Raw genomic sequence first — 21,462 nt, forward strand, 5'->3', positions numbered from 1 at the left:
CGTATTTCCTTCGGGAGTGAGTTGCAAAATTTTGCTGACATGCTGGAAAATGCTGATACACCAAATTTCAAACTCGATTATTGTTTTGGTTCGAAGCAAATGGAATTGCTGGATCTCAATGTTCGATTTGGTTTGTAAATTTTGATTTTTTCCTGTATAAATTCCACTCATTGGCCGTGGATTACCTTGTGTGTTTTGCAGAATATCTTGAAGGAAATCATTTTTCTGACTGGAAACCAGTGTAGGGTTCTCGGTGCGGGTGTCCAGTGCAGGGTTCTCGGCGCTGGTGTCCAGTGTAGGGTTCTCAGTGCTGGTGTCCAGTGTTGGGTTCTCGATGCTGGTGCCCAGTGTAGGGTTCTCGGCGCTGGTGTCCAGTGTAGGATTATCAGTGCTGGTGGGTGTCCAGTGTAGGGTTCTCAGTGCTGGTGTCCAGTGTGGGGTTCTCTGTGCTGGTGTCCAGTGTAGGATTATCAGTGCTGGTGTCCAGTGTAGGATTATCAGTGCTGGTATCCGGTGTAGGGTTCTCGGTGCTGGTGTCCAGTGTAGGGTTCTCGGTGCTGGTGTCCGGTGTAGGGTTCTTGGTGCTGGTGTCCGGTGTAGGGTTCTCGGGGCTGGTGTCGAGTTTAGGGTTCTCGGTGCTGGTGCCCAGTGTAGGGTTCTCGGTGCTGGTTTCAAGTGTAGGGTTCTCCGTGCTGGTGTCCAGATTAGGATTATCAGTGCTGGTGTCTAGTGTAGGGTTCTCGGCGCTGGTTTCTAGTGTAGGATTATCGGTGCTGGAGTCCAGTGTAGGGTTCTCATTGCTGGTGTCCAGTGTAGGGTTCTCAGTGCTGGTGTCCAGTGTTGGGTTCTCAGTGCTGGTGTCCAGTGTAGGATTATCAGTGCTGGTGTCTAGTGTAGGGTTCTCGGCGCTGGTGTCCAGTGTAGGATTATCAGTGCTGGTGTCCAGTGTAGGGTTCTCGGTGCGGGTGTCCAGTGCAGGGTTCTCGGCGCTGGTGTCCAGTGTAGGGTTCTCAGTGCTGGTGTCCAGTGTTGGGTTCTCGGTGCTGGTGCCCAGTGTAGGGTTCTCGGCGCTGGTGTCCAGTGTAGGATTATCAGTGCTGGTGGGTGTCCAGTGTAGGGTTCTCAGTGCTGGTGTCCAGTGTGGGGTTCTCTGTGCTGGTGTCCAGTGTAGGATTATCAGTGCTGGTGTCCAGTGTAGGATTATCAGTGCTGGTGTCCAGTGTAGGGTTCTCGGTGCTGGTGTCCAGTGTAGGGTTCTCAGTGCTGATGTCCGGTGTAGGGTTCTTGGTGCTGGTGTCCGGTGTAGGGTTCTCGGGGCTGGTGTCGAGTTTAGGGTTCTCGGTGCTGGTGCCCAGTGTAGGGTTCTCAGTGCTGGTTTCCAGTGTAGGGTTCTCCGTGCTGGTGTCCAGTGTAGGATTATCAGTGCTGGTGTCTAGTGTAGGGTTCTCTGCCCTGGATTCTAGTGTAGGATTATCGGTGCTGGAGTCCAGTGTAGGGTTCTCATTGCTGGTGTCCAGTGTAGGGTTCTCAGTGCTGGTGTCCAGTGTTGGGTTCTCAGTGCTGGTGTCCAGTGTAGGATTATCAGTGCTGGTGTCTAGTGTAGGGGTCTCGGCGCTGGTGTCCAGTGTAGGATTATCAGTGCTGGAGTCCAGTGTAGGGTTCTCATTGCTGGTGTCCAGTGTAGGGTTCTCAGTGCTGGTGTCCAGTGTTGGGTTCTCGGTGCTGGTGTCCAGTGTAGTGTTCTCAGGGCTGGTGCCCAGTGTAGGGTTCTCAGTGCTGGTGTCCAATGTAGGATTATCAATGCTGGTGTCCAGTGTAGGGTTCTCGGTGCTGGTGTCCAGTGTAGGGTTCTCGGTGCTGGTGTTCAGTGTAGGGTTCTCAGTGCTGGTGTCCAGTGTAGGGTTCTCGGTGCTGGTGCCCAGTGTAGGATTCTCGGTGCTGGTGTCCAGTGTAGGATTATCAGTGCTGGTGGGTGTCCAGTGTAGGGGTCTCAGTGCTGGTGTCCAGTGTGGGGTTCTCGGTGCTGGTGTCCAGTGTAGGATTATCAGTGCTGTTGGACAGTGTAGGATTATCAGTTCTGGTGTCCGGTGTAGGGTTCTTGGTGCTGGTGTCCAGTGTAGGGTTCTCAGTGCTGATGTCCAGTGTAGGGTTCTCGGTGCTGGTGTCCAGTGTAGGGCTCTCAGGGCTGGTGTCGAGTGTAGGGTTCTCGGTGCTGGTGCCCAGTGTAGGATTCTCGGTGCTGGTGTCCAGTGTAGGGTTCTCCGCGCTGGTGTCCAGTGTAGGATTATCAGAGCTGGTGTCGAGTGTAGGGTTCTCCGCACTGATGTCCAGTTTAGGATTATCAGTGTTGGTGTCCAGTGTTGGGTTCTCAGTGCTGGTGTCCAGTGTAGGGTTCTCAGTGCTGGTGTCCAGTGTTGGGTTCTCGGTGCTGGTGTCCAGTGTAGGGTTCTCAGTGCTGGTGTCCAGTGTTGGGTTCTCGGTGCTGGTGTCCAGTGTTGGGTTCTCGGTGCTGGTGTCCAGTGTAGGGTTCTCTGTGCTGGTGACCAGTGTAGGGTTCTCGGTGCTGGTGTCCAGTGTAGGGTTCTCGGTGCTGGTGACCAGTGTAGTGTTCTTGGTGCTGGTGTCCAGTGTAGGGTTCTCAGTGCTGGTGTCCAGTGTAGGGTTCTCAGTGCTGGTGTCCAGTGTTGGGTTCTCGGTGCTGGTGTCCAGTTTAGGGTTCTCTGTGCTGGTGTCCAGTGTAGGGTTCTCTGTGCTGGTGTCCAGTGTAGGGTTCTCAGTGCTGGTGTGATGTGTTCTCTCTTGGTGAGTCTGAGCAATAGTCTTGTGCTGCGTTCTGGATTCACTGTAGTTTTTGGGGGTTCTTTATGGGGTTCTATATCATTTCATAAATGGATGAAATTTCAATGTTTTTTTTTCAGAGTATTTGTTACCGAAAATACTCATTGAAATTGATTTGTTTTAATTTGGGGGGAGGGGGCCCTCACATCCCCTAATATTTCTAAATATTCCCAACCACCCCCACCCCATATATATACTTTTATACTCCCCTAAACCTTTTGATGATTTTTTTCGGTAAAATGTACTCGGCAAAAACCCATTGAAATGTCACCCATCAATGAAAGAACACTGTACCTTTTTGGGGGGGTGGTACAGCATTCTGAGATAGATGCTGTTTGCGCATCCTATTCTTGACATGATGAGGGAGATGACGGGGAGGTGATGGCGTGTGTTCTATCTTGGAAGATGAGGATGGGTAATGTCAGTTTGATTGTGTGTAGGTGGTAGAAACACTTCTTTACTACTGGTTGGACCTGTGCACACGTGTGTATGTGGCTTGTGACTATTTGCTGAATAACACCTTTCCCAAACGGCACAGTTTTATGGCAAGCCCACAGCATTTGAAACAGAGTTCCTGCTGCTGTTACATAGTTTCTTCTTACCACAGTGTTGGCAATGTCAGAAATAAGCACTAACCTCGGGGTTGTTCCCTTTCTTTCTAGGGTGCGGGAAGCTGCGCTGTGGGAACGAGGTTGAAGCCCTAACTGGAGCAGAGCATTGAGGCAGCGCTAGGAATGCCAGATTAGCTTAGCAGCTGAAACTCCCGCCAAGTGTCATTATTTAAGCAGGATCTCCCAAAATGGCCTCCAGATGGCCACCGGATTGCCGGGAATCTGGGATGTGCAGTGCAATGTATCCTGGATGTTCCTTGAGGCCTAATAAGTTCACTCTTTGGGCCCAATCTCCATGATGGTTCTCCTGCTGCACCTGGAGGCCTAGAAGCCCCCCCTCCACCCCTGGATGTGTGTTGAACAACAAGTCTGAAGTCCCTTTATTAGGACCTACCATGTTGCAACGGATAGTAGAGGAAAGGCCTGTGGTAATGATATTCACTCTCTCCCCTTGGCGTAGGGGATATGAATGAGCTGTGGCGGGCACAACTGCAGTGGCAACTTTGTCAACAACAATGTGCAGCATGAAATGTTTCTCTTAGGCTGAATCTCTCCAGAGGTTTACCCAACTATGGGCCTCATTACAAGTCTGGCGGTAACCCTGCTGGTGCTACCGGCGGGTGGCCGCCGGACTTGCAATATTTACTGGCGCCTGGCTAGCCAGTAACACTGGGGGATTACAACCCTGGCGTCAGGTACCGGTCACGTGTAAATCCCCATTCCCATTTGAGTCCAATAGGACTCAATGAGCATGGTGACCACGGAAGCACTGGCACTGTTAATAACAGTGCCAGTGTTTCTGTGAAGCTCTGTGGGCGGGTGCCGTTCTGCCCGCCAGGTCTGACCCTGGCGGGCAGAACGGCACCCGCCCGCAGACTCGTAGTTTGCTGGTCCGGAAATAACTGTGCGGGCAAGCTTACCGGCCCCGTTGTTTCCAGACTGGCAAACTCGTAATGATGCCCCATGTGTCTTATAACAGGGTATTCAACCTTGCAACAGTTTCATCTTTAAGATTCCATTCCTTGGATGAAAGTTGACATTTCAACAAGAAATTGTGTAAAGATAGCAAGGGCCGCCCCTAAGCAAGAGGCCTTTAGACTTTTCAATGATTGTATGGTGTGCCAGGGCCCCCCTGTGTGCTCTGTCCGCTTCTTCCCTCAAGACTTTCTCTTTGACCAGAGACCCTTCTCCTTTCCTATCTTCTTGCTATTCCTTGGCGTAACTTTGCTGGCTCGAACCTCCTCCCGCTTCTACGCTCTCCCCTGGACCATCAAGGCCTTTCTCAAACACCCTGATGATCAAGCGTTACACCCCGCCCCCGGTAGCCTTTTTACTCCTTTCCCACTCTTCCACCAATAACTCTCCCTCTCCTTGGGCTAAATTCCTTGTGTCTACTGATGGGCTCTCTGGTTCGTTTTGTATCCACAATTCGCTCCCTCTCCATGGTCTTCTCTCTATCTCTCTCACCAGTAATCCTTTCCTCTCCCATCTCGCTCCTCAACACTACTCTGTCTTGCTCTATCTCCTTCACACGAACACTGCTGAGTACTTCCCAGCTGGTATTGCTCACTCCCTTCTCTAAAATGGTGACCATTGCAACTCCTTCACTGACAATACCTGTCTTTCCCTCTAATTCCTGAAAGCCCTTCTTCTGTCCCACTCTCTCTCTTACTTCTCTGATGATACCCCTCTCTTTCCCTATAATTCTTCTAAGCCTTCCGTTGGTTCCATTCTCTCTTCTCTGATGGTACCCCTCTCTTTCTCTCTAATTCCTGTAAGCCATCCTTCTGTTCCATTCTCTCTCTCACTTCTGCGGTGGAACTCCACTCTTTCTCTTGAAAGCTGTCCTTCTTTCCCACTCCCTCTCTCTTACTTCTCTGATGATACCCCTCTCTTTCTCTCTAATTCCACAAAGCCTTCCTTCTGCCCCGCCTCCCACTTACTTCTCTGATGGTACCCCTCTCTTACTCTCTAATTCTTATAAGCCTTTCTTTTGTCCCACTCTCTCCCTTACTTCCCTAATGGTTTCCCATTCTTGCGCTCTAATTCCTGTAAGCCGTCATTCTGTTCCACCCTGTCCCTTACTGCTCTGATGGTACCCCTCTCTCTCTAATTCCTGAAAGCCTTCTGTCTGTCCCACTCTCTCTCTTACATCTCTGATGGTAGCCCTCTCTTTCTCTCTAATTCCAAAAAGCCTTCCTTCTGCCCCCGCCTTCCAATTACTTCTCTGATGGCACCCCTCTCTTTCTCATTCATTCATGTAAGCCTTCCTTCTGGCCCACTCTCTCTCTCTTCTCTGATGGTACCCCTCTCTTTCTCTCTAATTCTTGTAAGCATTCCGTCAGTCCAACTCTCTCTCTTACTTCTCTGATAGTACCACTCTCTTTCTCTCTAATTCCTGTAAGCCTTCCTTCTTTCCCACCCCCTCTCTCTTACTTCTCTGATGATACCCCCTCTTCCTCTCTAGTTCTTGTAAGCCTTCCTTCGGTTCCACCCTCTCTTACTTCTCTGATGGTACCCCTCCCTTTCTCTCTAATTCTTGTAAGACTTCCTGCGGTTCCATTCTCTCTCTCACTTCTCAGGTGGAACCCCACTCTTTCTCCTGAAAGCCGTCCTTATTTCCCACTCCCTATCTCTTACTCTCTGATGGTACACTTCTCTTTCTCTCTAATTCCACAAAGCCTTCCTTCTGCCCCGCCTCCCACTTACTTCTCTGATGGCACCCCTCTCTTTCTCACTGATTCATGTAAGCCTTCCTTCTGGCCCACTCTCTGTCTTCTCTGATGGCAACCCTCTCTTTCTCACTGATTCATGTAAGCCTTCCTTCTGGCCCACTCTCTGTCTTCTCTGATGGCAACCCTCTCTTTCTCACTGATTCATGTAAGCCTTCCTTCTGGGCCACTCTCTCTCTTCTCTGATGGCACCCCTCTCTTTCTCTCTAATTCCTGTAAGCCTTCCGTCTGTTCCCCGCTCTCTCTCTCTTACTTCTCTAATGATTCCCCTCTCTCTCTCTAATTCCCCTAAGCCTTCCTTCTGTTACACTCTCTTATACTTCTCTGATGGTACCCATCTCTTTCTCACTTATTCCTGTAAGCCTTCCTTCTGCCCCATCTCCCCCTTTCTTCTCTGATGGTACCCGTCTCTTTCTCACTAATTCCTGTAAGCCTTCCTTCTGCCCTAATCACTCTCTTCTCTGATGGTAACCCTCTCTTTCTGTCTAATTTCTGTAAGCCTTCCTTCTGGCCCACTCTCTCTCTTCTCTGATGGCACCCCTCTCTTTCTCACTGATTCATGTAAGCCTTCCTTCTGGCCCACTCTCTCTCTTCTCTGATGGTAACCCTCTCTTTCTGTCTAATTTCTGTAAGCCTTCCTTCTGTCCCACTCTCTCTCTTACTTCTCTGATGGTAACTCTCGACTCTCTCTCCAAAGGGTACCATTCTTCACTAGTGGCTTCCTCTCTTTTAGTCCCTAAGCTTCTCTACTTGAAACAAGCTTCTGCAATCTCACCTCTCAGTGGGGTTCCTCCCTGCAGCACTTCAGTGCTGCACTTCCTCATTGATACTTTGTAACCTTGTCTAGGAATTACACACTTGTTTTCCCTGATTAAAACAACCATGGTGTTGATACATTGGGCCTCATTACAAGTTTGGCGGTAGCGTTGCCGGTAAAATTCCAGCCCCGCTGGACCCAGTAATTGCCCATTCCCGGGTACTGGAAAAAAATGCTCCCCATTTCCATTTGAGCCCCATAGGGCGCAATGGGAATGGGGAGGTCGGATGCACCGGCACCATTCGTGAATGGTGCCGGTGCATCCGAGATGGTCTGCTCGCAGGTGCAGGTACGCCCGCCATTTCAGACCTGCCGGGCGGGAAGGCACCCGTGAGCAGAAATCGTAGTTTGCCGGTCCGGTAACAACGGTACCAGCAAGCTTACCGGTACTGTCGTTACCGGACCGGCAAACTTGTAATGAGGCCCATTGTATGTATGTGAATCTCAAGAGTCACACAATCCCACTGTCTTGATTGCTACTTTGCTTCTCCTTAATGCGAACACGTTTAATTTCTGAGGCACAAAACTGGGTCTGGAGAGAGAACTTCCAGCTCTCGCAAACCTACGGGCATGATATGATATGATAAGTCATTTATAATGCGCCTGTACACAAGTGTTTCTAGGCCCGGGAAGACAGAAGCAGGACAAAACAACAAACTTACTAGGCCCTGTGTCATTCAGATCGCCCTCATGCGGGGTAGAGGAGGTGGAGAAGTGCCAGGGGGGAGGAGGAAGAGAGAGTGCAAAGGAATTTATAAGAGCTGCCAGGTAGGTGGCTCATAAGTGCAGAGGGTCAAGGGACTGTAGGGTTGCAGATCCAGGGCCTAAGCGGTTGGGAGGCCCTGTGGCAGTGCATGGGCAACTATTTGTGCAGGAGACTAGTCCCGTAAGTTCAGTGGGTGGCCAGGTAACCAGAATGCGGAGCAGACACGGACATCAGCCAGGGAGAGGGAAAGAGAAAGCGAGTGAAAAGGAAGGTCTTCAGCTGCTTCCGGAACCTGAGGTGATCCTGTTCAATTTTGAGGGTGGCAGGGAGGCTGTTCCAGAGGGAGCCCCCAGCCCAGGACAGAGATCTCCCCCCACTCTCTGCCTGGAGAAGCGCCTGACCCTCAGAGAGTTGAAGGTAGATGAGCAGAGGGCTCGAGAAGGAAGATGCTAAGGAAGAGGAAGTTGGATGTAGTGTAGTCCCCGCCTCCCAGAAAGCCTTGTGGACGATCAGAGGGTCTTGAACTTCATCATTGCAGCCACTGGGAGCCAGTGGAGAGATTACAGGGCTAGAGAGATGCGATCCCTGGACTTGAGGCCAAGGACAAGTCTTGCGGTCCTGTTCTGGATGAGGTGAAGAGGGCAAAGAGTAGAGTTAGGCAGATTTAGAAAGAGGCTGTTGCAGTAGTCCTGCCTAGAGATAACCAGAGCTCTGGAGACAGTGAGCTTCTGGGAAAGTGAGAAATGGCAGAATACCTCAGAGGAGGTGCAGCTGATAGTGTGAATTCTTAGAGACATCAGAGATGTGAGGAGAGAAGGAGAGGGTGAAGTAGAAGGTTCTTAGCCTCACAGGAAGGTGCAGGTAGAGGGCCCAGTGTGGGCAGCCAGAGTGAGACAGGGAAGGCGGGAGCAGGTGTCCCAGTGAGGAGGATCTCAGTCTTACTGGCATTAAAACAGAGATCATTGGAGGCACCATTCCTGAATTGTGGAAAGTCAGGTATGAGAGAAGGAGCAGAGGAGGCTGAGGGGAGCCTGAAGAGGAGCTGGGTGCCATCTGCATAACACTGAAAGTTAGAACAGAAGGTAGTGATGCAGTGGGCCAGTGGTCCCAGGTAGTGGTTAAAGAGCCAGGGAGAGAGGTTAGGCCCCTGGGGGACACTACATGTAGAGAGAGAGAAGAGACAAAAGACCCAAGTTGGACCTGGGAGGGTCGATCTGAGAGAAAGGAGGTCAACCAGGAGACCCAGGTTGTCACAGAGACAATTGAGCATGGGTTCAAAAGGAGCTCCCTGCCTTTTTGACTTTTGTCGTTCCCCAATGGGGCTGCTGAAGGACCAATGTGATAGGCAGCTGCCCTCAGAAGGGCTGTCTCATCCCAATGGTTGAGAAAGACTTTAGTGAGGGAGTAGTGCATAGGAAGGTAGACAGGAGGTATTGATTATGGAACAAACATACATTTTACAGACATTCAGACCTTTGGCCAGAATTTGCACAGGTGGATTTTAATTGATCATATACATGTATGATAATTCCAGGAAAGGCAGGCTGGGTGGTCAGCACAGGAGGGGAATTAAGAGGTGGGGGTTACGTGGTGCACCTTCCATGGAGCACAGATGGATTTTGAGCCAGGTTTGAAACTGTTCTCTGGATTCTGTTCTTTCATGGCTGCGGGGGGAGCATTCCAATATAGGGGGGCATTGGGGAAGCATCAAGGAGGAGGTGCAGCGGAGGGAGCAGTCTTATGGGATCTAGAGGCCAGAGGACCACGGGGTTGAAAAGGGAGATAAGAGGGAGATGCAGTCCGTGAGGCAGTGAGAGGAAAGGTGATTTCAAGATGAGGATCAGGAACTTGAAGAGAGAGACAATTTTGCATAGGAATCCCTCTAACATGACAATGGTATGATGAGGTGGGATAGGGTCTGGATAATTTATTGGACGTGCATGTATCAAGCATGACAACTTGGCAGAAGGGTTAAAAAGTATAAGTGCTGTCCTCGGAGCAGGCTGGGACATTTATGATGGAGAAGTATGATAACAAGAAAAAGCACCATAACGCCCAAAACTCACACGCATCCTGCCCTGCCACAACATGTCACGCAACATCAGATACTGCAACCTCATCCACATGGGCATTGTGGCTGCATTCAAAGACCCGAAACTAAAGGCCCCTTTCACATAAAAGTCAAAAACGGCTTTGCGTGTCTATTTTTCAAGTTAAAACTGAAGGGCCATGTGGAAAAGGCCTACCAGTCCTTACCAAAGGAAAATCAGCATTTTAAGTCACGAAGCAAGAAGAAAATTCCAGGTCCTGTTCACATGAAAAGCAGGATTTTGAAACACCCTGTAGAGGAGGTCCCAAATAAAACCTGCACTCCAGTCGCCCATTTTGAAGTACCAGGAACGTTCACACCAAAATATGTGACGTATGATGAGCAAATAAACCAGCAGAGAGCTGCAGTAGGGCTCTGCCCAGTGCCTATCAGAAGAGAGACGCCTATTGAAGTACCGATACCCAGAAAACCATGGACAGTAAGGTATCCATTAAGAAAACCCTACCAGCAAATGAAACGAAATGAAGATTGCCTAAGTATTGTCCCGGAAGAAACCAAAAGGTCTTAATGCAAGATGAATGGTGACGTCACGAGGACCTGGACAGACTAACAGATAGAAGAAATGATGACCTGAGAATGACACAAAGAGAAGAAACGCCATGAATAAGGATATTGTGAACTTAAAACTAAAGAATGATGTCCATATGTAGGAGAATTACAGTCGACCAGTTTACACCTATAAATATGCTTGCAACCGCAAGAAAGCTAAGAAAACAGTGTGGCTTGCTATGCTAAGTAGAAGAGTAGTGCGGCAAGCGCCATTATACATAAATCGACCTCAAACGAAGTAACTCTAGGTCTTCGGCAATATCAGAAGTCCTTTGTCATTCGGCCGAGTAGACCGTGAAGCTCCCCGTAGACAGTGGTAGTGAAAGAAATAAACCTGCAGGACAAGGTCTGAAGGGACCTGTGTTTCCGCACCTAATCCCTTCCCATTCCTACGGGCAGCTGAGCGGGAGAAAAGCCAAAGAAGGCGGTGATCCCGAGGGTCCAGAGAGGAAAAATGCGAACAGTGAGTGAAAAAGACTGAGTGTTTTGGCAAAAGTGCATGCTTTAGAACAAGTAAAGGGAAAAGGTAACGGAGGGAGGAGGGAAAAACAAAATATATTATATGATATGATATGATACGCAATTTATAACACGCCTATAAACAGGTGTTTCAAGGCGCAACGAGGCAAGGGGGGGAACAAAGGGAATACAGAAAAACGATCCTACTAGGCCAGGTATCATTCAGATCATGCAAGTGCATGAGGAGGGGGAGAGGGAAAAGTGCGAGGGGAAAGGAGAGGGGAGAAGTGCAGTACAAGGGATAGGATACAATAAGATAAAGAAAAAAGAAAAATAAGGCCGTTAGTGGCAAGTGCATGGTAAGCGCAGACATAAGTGCGGGTAGGGGGACTGTACGGATACAGAAAACAGTCCCCGGGTGCCGGGGTAGCAAGAGAGGCAGTGCAGTGCAGTATAGTTAGAAGTAGAGAAGAATGTATACATCTAAGGCGAAGGGAATAATGACTCGAGAATAATTAAACAAATAGAGAAAAGATACTGGGGAGGACACCCGAGAAGAGAGAGGTTACGGGGGGGGGACACCCGAGAAGTGAGAGGATTCGCCCTATCCCTACGCTTTTAATACAAGCGGCTAGAAGAAACATGTATCCATAGTCCCAACTAAAGGAGAACAAATAGACTACCATGGCAATTAAAGTCCCCGTGAAAGGGATACGTTTAAACTCCATGTCGGGGTAATATTTAGAGGCAGAGATACATATGACCAGCTGGTGTTCGTCTAGTCTGTTAAATGTCTGTCTTACATGTTGTTTGTTGTGACATCACAAGTTGAACATTTTCCTTAGGAAAACTGTTTTAAATTTTACACGCTTGAATAGCGGAGATAATATTGCATGTAAAATAGAAGATATAAAATTTTGTGGAAAAAATCGGGATTGGAGCTTGCAGTGATTGGTGCTCGCTCATATTGTTGGAACTGTTTACGTCACGTGAAGCTTTGACAAGTGTTATATAAAGGGAAAGGGAACAGATTTAATCATGGAGGACATAACTCCATTGGCACACCTATTCAAGCAATTGACGAAACATGCACCTAAGCTAAAAAAATACAGCACAGAGTGGGTTAAAGGGACCGCCCACAAAATGTTTATGCCATGGCCACAGGATGGGTCCTTATCTTAAGCTCTCTTGCAACACACAACGACATATTTGCACGCCGCATATACTGGCAAGAAGTTAGACAAACGCCTAGCTGTTTTAGAACTTTGGAAGATGTATGAACAGGGAAAGGAAGAGGAACCGCCAATAGATTGGATACTTAATGTATGCACAGAGGGGGGTGAGATGCCTAACGCACCACCCGCACTAGCTGAAACGAAGATTGAAGAAAATAAAGACATGGGGTTATACCCACTGAGTGAATTTAAAGCAGCTACAGGGAATAGCAACCCAGCATATAATTCACCTAAGCAAAGTAGTGACAAAATCAAGGTAAAGAAAAAGACAAGGATATCACCACCACGTTCCGAAGGGACAAGGAGAGACGTGATGACGAAAGAAGGGATCAGGCACAGACAAGTGCATCTCTTGACAAGGAGAGAGAAGGAAAAAGATGGAAGGGAAACGCAAAAAGAAATGGATGGTAGGGCAAATTCTATTGAAGCTCGATGGCAAAGGCATAGATGATGCGAAACAAAAGGAAAGGCTAGATGATGTACAAAGAAAGGAGAAAGAGAAAGAATTAAGAGACGAAAGAATAAGAAAGTAAGATAGACAAAGGCGAGAACAGCTATATCGCGAAGAGCAAGAAAGACAGTTCGACCGCAAACAGAGAGCCGCCAACAATCAAGACAGACAGAAGCAGCAAAGGTCAGAGGAAGAGCAAAGAATACAAGAGAAGAGTATAAAGAGACATAGGTACAGGGAAATTCGAAGGGCAGATGAATGTAGAAATGAAAAGAAAAAGGAAGAATATAGGGTCAGAGAAGAGACAAGGAAGCGCAGAGAATTCGATGATGATGTAGAACGCAAGCGAAGACAGAGAGAATGCGATCTTGAATATCTAGAGAGCGAGGTTAAAAAAAAAACACTCCAGTGGTAGATTGGGAAGAAATTGAAGAATTCTTCCCTGGGTACGATTCAGTACAAGGCACATCTAGGTCGAATATCGAGGATGACTTTGACACCAGAAGCATTGGAGAAACGATCGATAGAATATATGATGAAATGGGGCTAGAACAAACACCCCAAGGGGAAGGGGAAGGCGAGCGCCTGGAGAGCACCCAACTTCACGACACTAAGGATGTCTCCAGAAGTAGTGGGAATAGAGAACTTTCCCTGGATAGACTTCAAATAAGCAGGAACAAAGACGACACAAGAAGTGGCACAAGTTGGGCACAGACAATGTCTGACTCAGAAAGGGAAGAGTGCGAGGAAAAAGAGGAAGAAAGAAGGCGTTAAAGATGACTCCCAATGGAGAAAGGGATACGGTGGTCAGACACTAGGGAGTCTCCACCAAGGGCATCAGAGTCAAACACACAGTCAGACCGACATGAAGAAGTATCTCATGGTCAGAGGGGGGTGTCATCACCACCCTATGTGGACAGGCTAAGGACATTGGAAGGCAGGCAGCGATGTGGGAATATTACCCCTGCAACAGACAGGAGAAAAATGAGACAAGAGAGAGAGAGCTATACATCCCAATTTCCGTTACTCAAGAAAGGGGGAGCAAGACCACAATATATTCCATGGCCACACATGGATCGGGAGAATTTGAAAAACAAACTTTCAATGCTGACTTCGGGAGCTGGAAAATGGATACACGAGTTAGAAAAAATGACAGGAGGGAACACGTTAGCTATAGGGGATATCAAGTGTCTCCTAATCGCCATACTTGGTGAGAGAGCAGACGATGTGTGGACACGGGCAGGCTACCCAGGTGTGACCACAATTAACACTGCACATGATGGAGCTCCTTTTAACAATTGCAGAGCTGCGGTATAGAAAGCACTATGAGTGCTTTACCTGGACACTTCTTATCTGGGAGCTATAATAACACGTAGAATTTTCAAGACGCATGGGTGCTCGAGACTCATGAATCATGGATGAAATCTATACCTGTGTTCTACCATAGATTGTGCCAAGGGCTGCCAGAGCCGGTGCAGAAACAGCTCAAGAAATTGGTAGGAATAGAGGCTAAACCGTTCCCAGAAATACAACTGACCATCGCACACTATTGCAGGCTATTACAAGAGAAGAATCACAAAAGGGAAGCTGCACAAAAGGGTGAGGAAGCCAAATTAGTGCAGAAGAAATTGTCAAAATATGCTCTTGAGGGAGCCATGATAACTAGCACAGCTGAATCGAGCATGCAGCAGCTCAATAATTTGCAGCAGTATAATCAGGACAGTACTGGGTTTTACCCCAGTGGAAGAGGATTTAGAGGCAGAGGATGGCAGAGCAATCAGAGAGGTTTCCAGAATAATCAAGTAGGTTTCCAAAACATGCAAAATGGCAATCAAGATATGTCAAATGGGCAAATGATCCGACTACCGCCAGTATGTTGGTTGTGTGGGATGACAGGGTATTTAGCGCGCACATGCAGAAACCAAGGCATGGTGCAGAACGGCCAAGTTATGGGAGCAGGCATGATGAATCCACCTGCAGTTTTACAGCAGGGTGTTGCACAAAATCACACAGTGCAACAACAAGCACCAGGAGTGCAACAAGGCCTGCCACCTCAGAATATAGTGAGTTTTCCACAAGGGCAGTCGAAACAGTCACCGCTGCAATTGTCACAAATGATGAGCTCAGGGCAGACCAAAAACCATGGAATATGAAGTAAAAATGGGAATGGGAGAAATCCACCAGTACACGGTGGGCCAAAATTGTATATGGACTAGGCCAGCTCACTGGGAGCCCTCATGTGTTCTATCCTATCAGTAACTTCAGACCCTCATCGGGAATCTAGGGTTCATGTCATTATAGGGGATAAAGAAAATTCCTTCGTAGTTGACACGGGTGCAACACGCTTGTGTATAAGTGAAGGCAGGTTTTCCTTGTCCGGCGAGGCCATTGATACTCAGAGTTTCACAGGAGCTACAAGTCGTGTTCCCTTCACAAACACACTTCTAGTCTCTATAGGAGAATGTGAAATAAATGTGAAATGAATGTGCCTTTATTATATTCACCACAGACCCCAGCAAACATTTTGGGTCCAGATCTAATGAAAAAGTTAAATATGACGATCTCATTCACGGAAGAGGGCATAGTATGTTCAACTCCAGGAATGCACTATTCAAACGTATGCAAAAGGATTAGAGCATATGCAGGACACAGAGCCATGAGGGCTATACCATTAGAGCCAGAAATATTCACGTATGGCATGCGCATACTAATGACGGGGCTGCCAGGCCTTGTAGACAGAAGCATGAGAACCCCAGATGAATTTCTATTTAGACCAAGAATACCGATACACGAGGAGAAGGGACAGGTCTTTCCCTTGATGAGTCACACAGCTGCAGTACGAGGGAGAATGGCTTTGATTGACGTTTATGACGAAGAAGGCCGACAATGGTGCGCAGTAATCTCCATTGAAGAAGGATATCGATTGGCTGACGTCACCGATGGCGATCTGTTTGAAAAGCAAGTAGATATGGGAGAGACAATGGTGGATGCTAGTCTTACTTTTTGGGTAAGAATGATAAAAAGAGAAGTACCTCAGAGAATGATGTTGGCACGAAACCGTCCAGAGTATTTTGATGACGACATGGCCAATGTGCCTGTCTCAGTATGGACTACAGGTCCCTATGACGTAGGCCTCTTGAAAGGGGTTAGAGAAGTGAAAATTAAACTGAAACCAGGAGCAATTTGAAAATTAAACTGAAACCAGGAGCAATTCTACCAAAAGCCTGACAATATCCCATGTCCAGAGAGGCAGATGAGGGGATTTTTAAGACAATTTCGGCTATGATGGAGCAAGGCATCTTAGTGACGTCAGAGTCGTCATGCAATACCGTGGTTTATCCAATCAAAAAATCAAAGGGAGGGTCTTGGAGGCTAATTCAGGATTTACGCCCAATAAATGATATTGTTAAGGCTGAGTTCCCTTTAGTTCCTAACCCGGCTACAGTCCTATGTAATATACCTGTTGAGGCAAAATATTTCACGGTAATTGGCATTTTTCTCAATCCGGTTGCACCGTGACTCACAAGATCTAATGTCATTCACATTCAGACAGATGCGTCTGAAAAGCACAAGGCTACCCCAGGGGTATTGAGTCTCCATCTATTTTTAACACAGTCCTGCAGATGGACTTAAGCAATATTGAATTAAAAAGTGTTGTCCTGCAATATGTGGATGACATCTTAATTTGCAGCATGACAGAGGAGCAATGCAGGCACGATTCTATTCAGCTATTGACTATACTAGCTGAGAAGGGATATAAAATTGACAAGGAAAAGTTACAATATTGTCAACAAGAAGTGCTGTACATAGGCCAGCTGATCTCATATGAGGGGAAAAGAGTGACTCCAGAAAGGGCTGAAGCCATATTGAGCATGGCTAAGCCACACACGATAAAACAGATGCAGAACCTTTTAGGCCTATGCAACTATGTCAGAGCATGGGTCTTTGACGATAGCTCGTACACTAAGCCTTTACTTCAGGCCCTAAAGAAGGCCCAAGTGACGAAAGGAAAAATTGAATGGTCTGAGACCATGGAGGAAGGATTTGATGAACTCAGGAAAGCTATTTGCACAGCACCAGTTCTAGGGATTCCCAATTATGCAGAGGAATCTTACCTGTTTTCATACACAAATGGCAGCGTTATGACGGCAGTGCTCACACAAAGAACCACATTGGGGTACAAGCCCCTGGCATACTATAGTGGACATTTAGACCCAGTAATGAGAGGTAATTTCCCGTGCGAATAGAGTTTAGCTGCTGCACAGTTCGGCATAGAGAAGGCTACAACCATTGTAATGGGTGGCTCAATGATGTGTACGTCGAGCACTCGCTTTTTGCCATTCTAGAGAAACCGAAGGGCACATTGACATCTCTGAGAGCTTCTGCTTATGAAGTGATCATATCAAAACCATTGATTAAGGTAGTCCGATGTAAGATAGTGAACCCAGCTACGTTTATAGCAGATCCAGTCACTGAAGGAGAGCCAATACATGGCTCTGCAAACTTTGAAGAATTCTAAGACGAAATTCCCAGGGTGAAAGAAAATGCCTTGGCAGAAGGAGAAAGTGTCTTTGTTGACGGTTCTTCGAGAATCGATCAAAATTATGGGCAAAGATATGCAGGCGTTGCTGTGATGAAGTACACAGCAAATAGAGAATTCTGAGTACTTATTAGTGCGCAATTACCATCTAATTATTCAGCACAGGCTGCAGAATTATTGGCGTTGATACTCGCTATTGAGAACCACGCAGACCAGGAAGTAACGGTTTACAGTGATTCCGCCTATGTGACATCGACAGTGCACGCAGGCCTAGCGGGCTGGAAAAGGAGGGGCTACCTCCGAGCAGATGGCACGCCAGTGCAGCACGCAGCGTTATTGGACAGGCTGATTAAGGCACTACAGCTCCCAGTGGGCATAGCGGTCATGAAATGCACAGCCCACACGAAAGGGACAGATTTTATCTCATGCGGAAACCAAGCAGCAGACACGAAAGCCAAATGTATGGCATCCAAAATTGAGACGATCATTGAAGTTGAAGTCATCCATATCAATGAGAGAATGATGGTTGCACGAATGACACCTGAAGGCTATAACAATCTTGGGCAAACACAGTTGATGGAACTCCAAGGGGAGGCACCACAGGAAGAGAAGAATCTTTGGAAACGACAAGGGTGTTCTTTAAACCCCTCTGACAGCTTGTGTCGACAAGACAGCACTGGTAAACCGGTGATGACTGTAGCCCTATTAAAAATAGCACTGGAGCAGTTACATTACCCGGCACACATGACAAAAGAGAATTTAGCTGCAACACTCACAGAAGACTGGTTCATACCGAATTTAACCGAGCATGTTGCATTTTTTATAGTAAACTGTATAATCTGCCAACAATTCACAGCTGGGCACACATTAAAAGTAATGAGAGGAGTCATCCCCAGGGTAAAGGGCCTTTTCAGCACTTGCATGTCGATTACGTCGACATGATTTAAGTATATAACGGGTACAGATACTTAATTGTTGTGGTGTATCCATTCTCTAGATGGATTGAGGCAGGTCCCTGTACAAACCCAGACTCTACCTGTGTGGCCAAAGTTTTAGTGAGAGAAGTGTTCACCAGGTGGGCGGTGTGCGAGGTCATGCGAACAGATAACAGAGCTCACTTTGTAAATGAGACATTTGAACAGATTAGCTTGCTGCTTGGTAAAAAGCACAGGTTCTCATCGGTGTATCATCCAAAAGGTAACGAATCTGTGAGAAGCTCAACGGCTTATTAAAGGAGAGGATAGTCAATTTGAAGCTTACTCTAAGAAAGGGATGGTTGCACTGCCTTCCTTTGCATTGTATGCACTTCGGAACCAACACGGTTCTGACCATCATCTTACACCACACGAGATAGCCACAGGAAGAAGAATTTGTACTCCTCTGACACTCCGAGATAGAGCTAGATGTGATGCCCAGTCAACAGGAGAAATGTTAGGGTCTGAAATGCAAAATTACCTGAACTGCATGACATCTTGCCTTACTGTAATTTCAGACCAGCTGCAGCAATGACGAAAGGGGTGCAGGGCAACACGGAACACCGAAGGAGATACTACTACCGACACAGCTCAAGGACGTTGTGTACCATCTGTTTTCCCTGGAGACACCATCCTTGTAAGGAACCATACGAGGAAAAAGTGGGATGAGCCAAGATTAAACGATCCCTTCACAGTGGAGGACTGCACTCCATCCGCAATAAAACTACAAGGCAGGAGAGCTTGGATTTTTCTGGGCGATATCAAACCCTACATCAGAGAAAGCCCCCTGCCTGCACCCCAGTGAGAGGAGTCTACGGGCGATGGGGAAGAACCACAGCCTGTTCATACGAGATCCATGATGAGGAAGAAGGACGCATGACCAGCCAGACAAAGATAAAGAACCTTTTGTAAATTGTGGCTTAAAGTGGACACTTCCTCCAAGGAAAAAAGGGGATAAGAACATAAACGAAGAACACTCTGTTCGTCCTAGTTGCAGGGTGAAGAAGAGAATTGCATGTATAAGCCACAACATAGTCTGTTCAACTTGAACTTTAGATTCAGACACATTAAAACTGTGATGAGGAAATAACATGCCAATTTGTGATCGAGGACACATAAATTGGAAGAAAATACAGTACCCGGACTCATTCCACACTGAGACCGTATTCGGAATCACTTATGGTGTCCCACAGTAGCAGCATCACCGAAGAGGTGGTGGCATACTTTAATCTTAATCTAGTCCTAAGATTGTACCAGTCATTGCTGGGGAGACTCACCAATGTCACCGACTTTCTTCAAGATCCCGAAAACGAAAAGACAATAAGAAGGCTGCTTACTGTAATTGCCTTACAATTTCTCCTACTTTCTGAGTACAGTGAGGAGAAACCAAATGTCTCAAGCAGAGAAGGAAATAAATTAGCTTGTCAATACATTATTATTTCGCATAATCGAAGCCTGTCCAAATCTTGTTGGAAGAACGACAGAAACACTCACGTTTCTTCGAGACCCAGCTAATACAGAACATCTAAGCCAACTCCTAAATAACCTTGTGATCTTAGTTGCACTCCATGCGAACGGACAGTGCAGACAATGTTTACATTATAAAGAAATCATACAATCCTGAAACTCAGCAAGACCTGACGGATGTCCCTGTTGCTAGAAGACAGCAGGTTGCCCACAACGTCCTCTTTCGTCTAGTCACTGACTTTCCAGAGCTAGTAGGGTGACTGATCGATGTTGACATCCTCACATTCATCAGAGATCCAGCCAATATTGCACAAATGGGCATGCTCTTACATGGAATAGTGCTACAAGTGGAACTCTCTAACCATCAGCAGAACTATTTGAGAAGATTCTAAAAGCCTTCCGCTGAGGGAAAGATCGAGGGAGCAGTGCCAAGAATTTTATTTTGATTATATTTGTTGTTATTTTTCTCCCTTTTTCATATTGACCAGGACACAGCATGTCTTCGGCACTGAAGCAGATCAGGGGCACGGACTGGGAGCTGACATACTTTGAACATGCACAGTAAAAGAGACTTGCTGAATTATTGCTTGATGTTGACACTTCCCATAGCCTAATAAAAGAACTGTATTCCAAGATAATAGACAAGTCATTATTCACAAGAGGGGGGACAATTGTGTAACACCTGAAACTCACAACAAAGAATCCGAAAGACAATATTATCAAACAAATTAACATTTGGCGAATGATCGAGATGTGGATCCAGAGCCGCAACCTTGTCCTCCTGCAGGAGGAAAGACGTCCACGTTTCTCTTAAAGTAAATGCTGCCACCTGACATACAGGGGCATAATGTATTTGTGTATTATATTCATAATTGTTTTACTGTCATTAACGGTCCGAACTGCATTTTTTATTGGTGCACAAAGCATCCCAATTCCAGTGCACCCGCCTAATGATGCACGCATGAAGCCTACAAAGGCACCCAGACCTTACATAGTCATTCAGGTCCCTAGAAGATCTGATGGTGGAATGAATGAACTTGAAATCAATGTGATTAGCAATGACACACACACACTTGTGGTAACAGATGAATTGAAAAGCCGGACACAGGGTCATAAAACAAGAATGTCAGACAACCACACGCATTTAAACACAGAATGCACACACAACAGGCCTAGTGTCAACGACTACAGAACCACAATCCGAATGCATGCTTGAAGAAGAGACTACCTACTATGAAGAGTCCCACTACAAGTGAGGTGAAAAGACAATCAGGAAAAGCTGAACTCCTGAAGAGACAAGAGGAATTGGAAAGAAAGCCCACAGAGACAACATTGCCGAGCATATATGTTCCAGTGAAAGGGACAAGTGCAAGTTCTACAACACAGCCATATACCGGACCAATGTCAGGGCGGATGAGATGGGCATTTATAACCAGCAGGAAAAATATGTATGAGGACAAAGAAAGAGCTGCCAGACAGTTGTCTACTCAAATGGCACAGATGAGGAGGCCTGCACCATGGACCAGGATACCTGAGAACCCTCCAATAAGAACGAGCCATACAGATGCATTCACGGATGTAGTCATAGCAAACTACAGGAAAACATTAAGAATCTAGGGAAGCATGCATGGAGATGATGGTGAATTAAACGATTACTTGGACAGCACAGCACATTTGGGAAACAACATTTGGTACCAGCACATGAAGGAAGTTGGAAGACAAAGTTCAGAGGGGGAATGCTTTGTTTGTGCACTCCTACCATGCAGTATGGGGAAGTACAAGATCTTCGTAGCTGTAGAAATTGATGTCCAGACAGCACACTGTCTTTCACACGTAGCCATGTGCATAACCAGAGGCCATTTCATGAGTAGTGATGCCTCACTGAAATGGGCAACTGAAGTAACCTATCCAAATGAACACGATTATGTCCAGGACATAAAGACATGAAACAATGGAAATACGAAACACATTGT

General features: G+C 47.0%; 1 protein-coding gene across 1 annotated transcript in view; it reads right to left on the reverse strand.

The window, feature by feature from the left end:
* Positions 1-385: 385 nt before the first annotated feature.
* The window catches only part of LOC138487513 (paternally-expressed gene 3 protein-like), an 84,249-nt gene continuing 63,172 nt past the window's right edge, over positions 386-21,462 (reverse strand). Inside the window, exons 2-4 of the mRNA XM_069614017.1 lie at positions 2,060-2,842; positions 1,099-1,965; positions 386-1,043 (exon numbers count right to left, since the gene is read on the reverse strand). Of these exons, the coding sequence (XP_069470118.1) occupies positions 386-1,043; positions 1,099-1,965; positions 2,060-2,842 (2,308 nt within the window). The remainder of the gene's footprint in view (positions 1,044-1,098; positions 1,966-2,059; positions 2,843-21,462) is intronic.

The sequence above is a fragment of the Ambystoma mexicanum genome, chromosome 9 (assembly GCF_040938575.1).
Source record: "Ambystoma mexicanum isolate Mex_15411 chromosome 9, UKY_AmexF1_1, whole genome shotgun sequence".
Taxonomy (NCBI): domain Eukaryota; kingdom Metazoa; phylum Chordata; class Amphibia; order Caudata; family Ambystomatidae; genus Ambystoma; species Ambystoma mexicanum.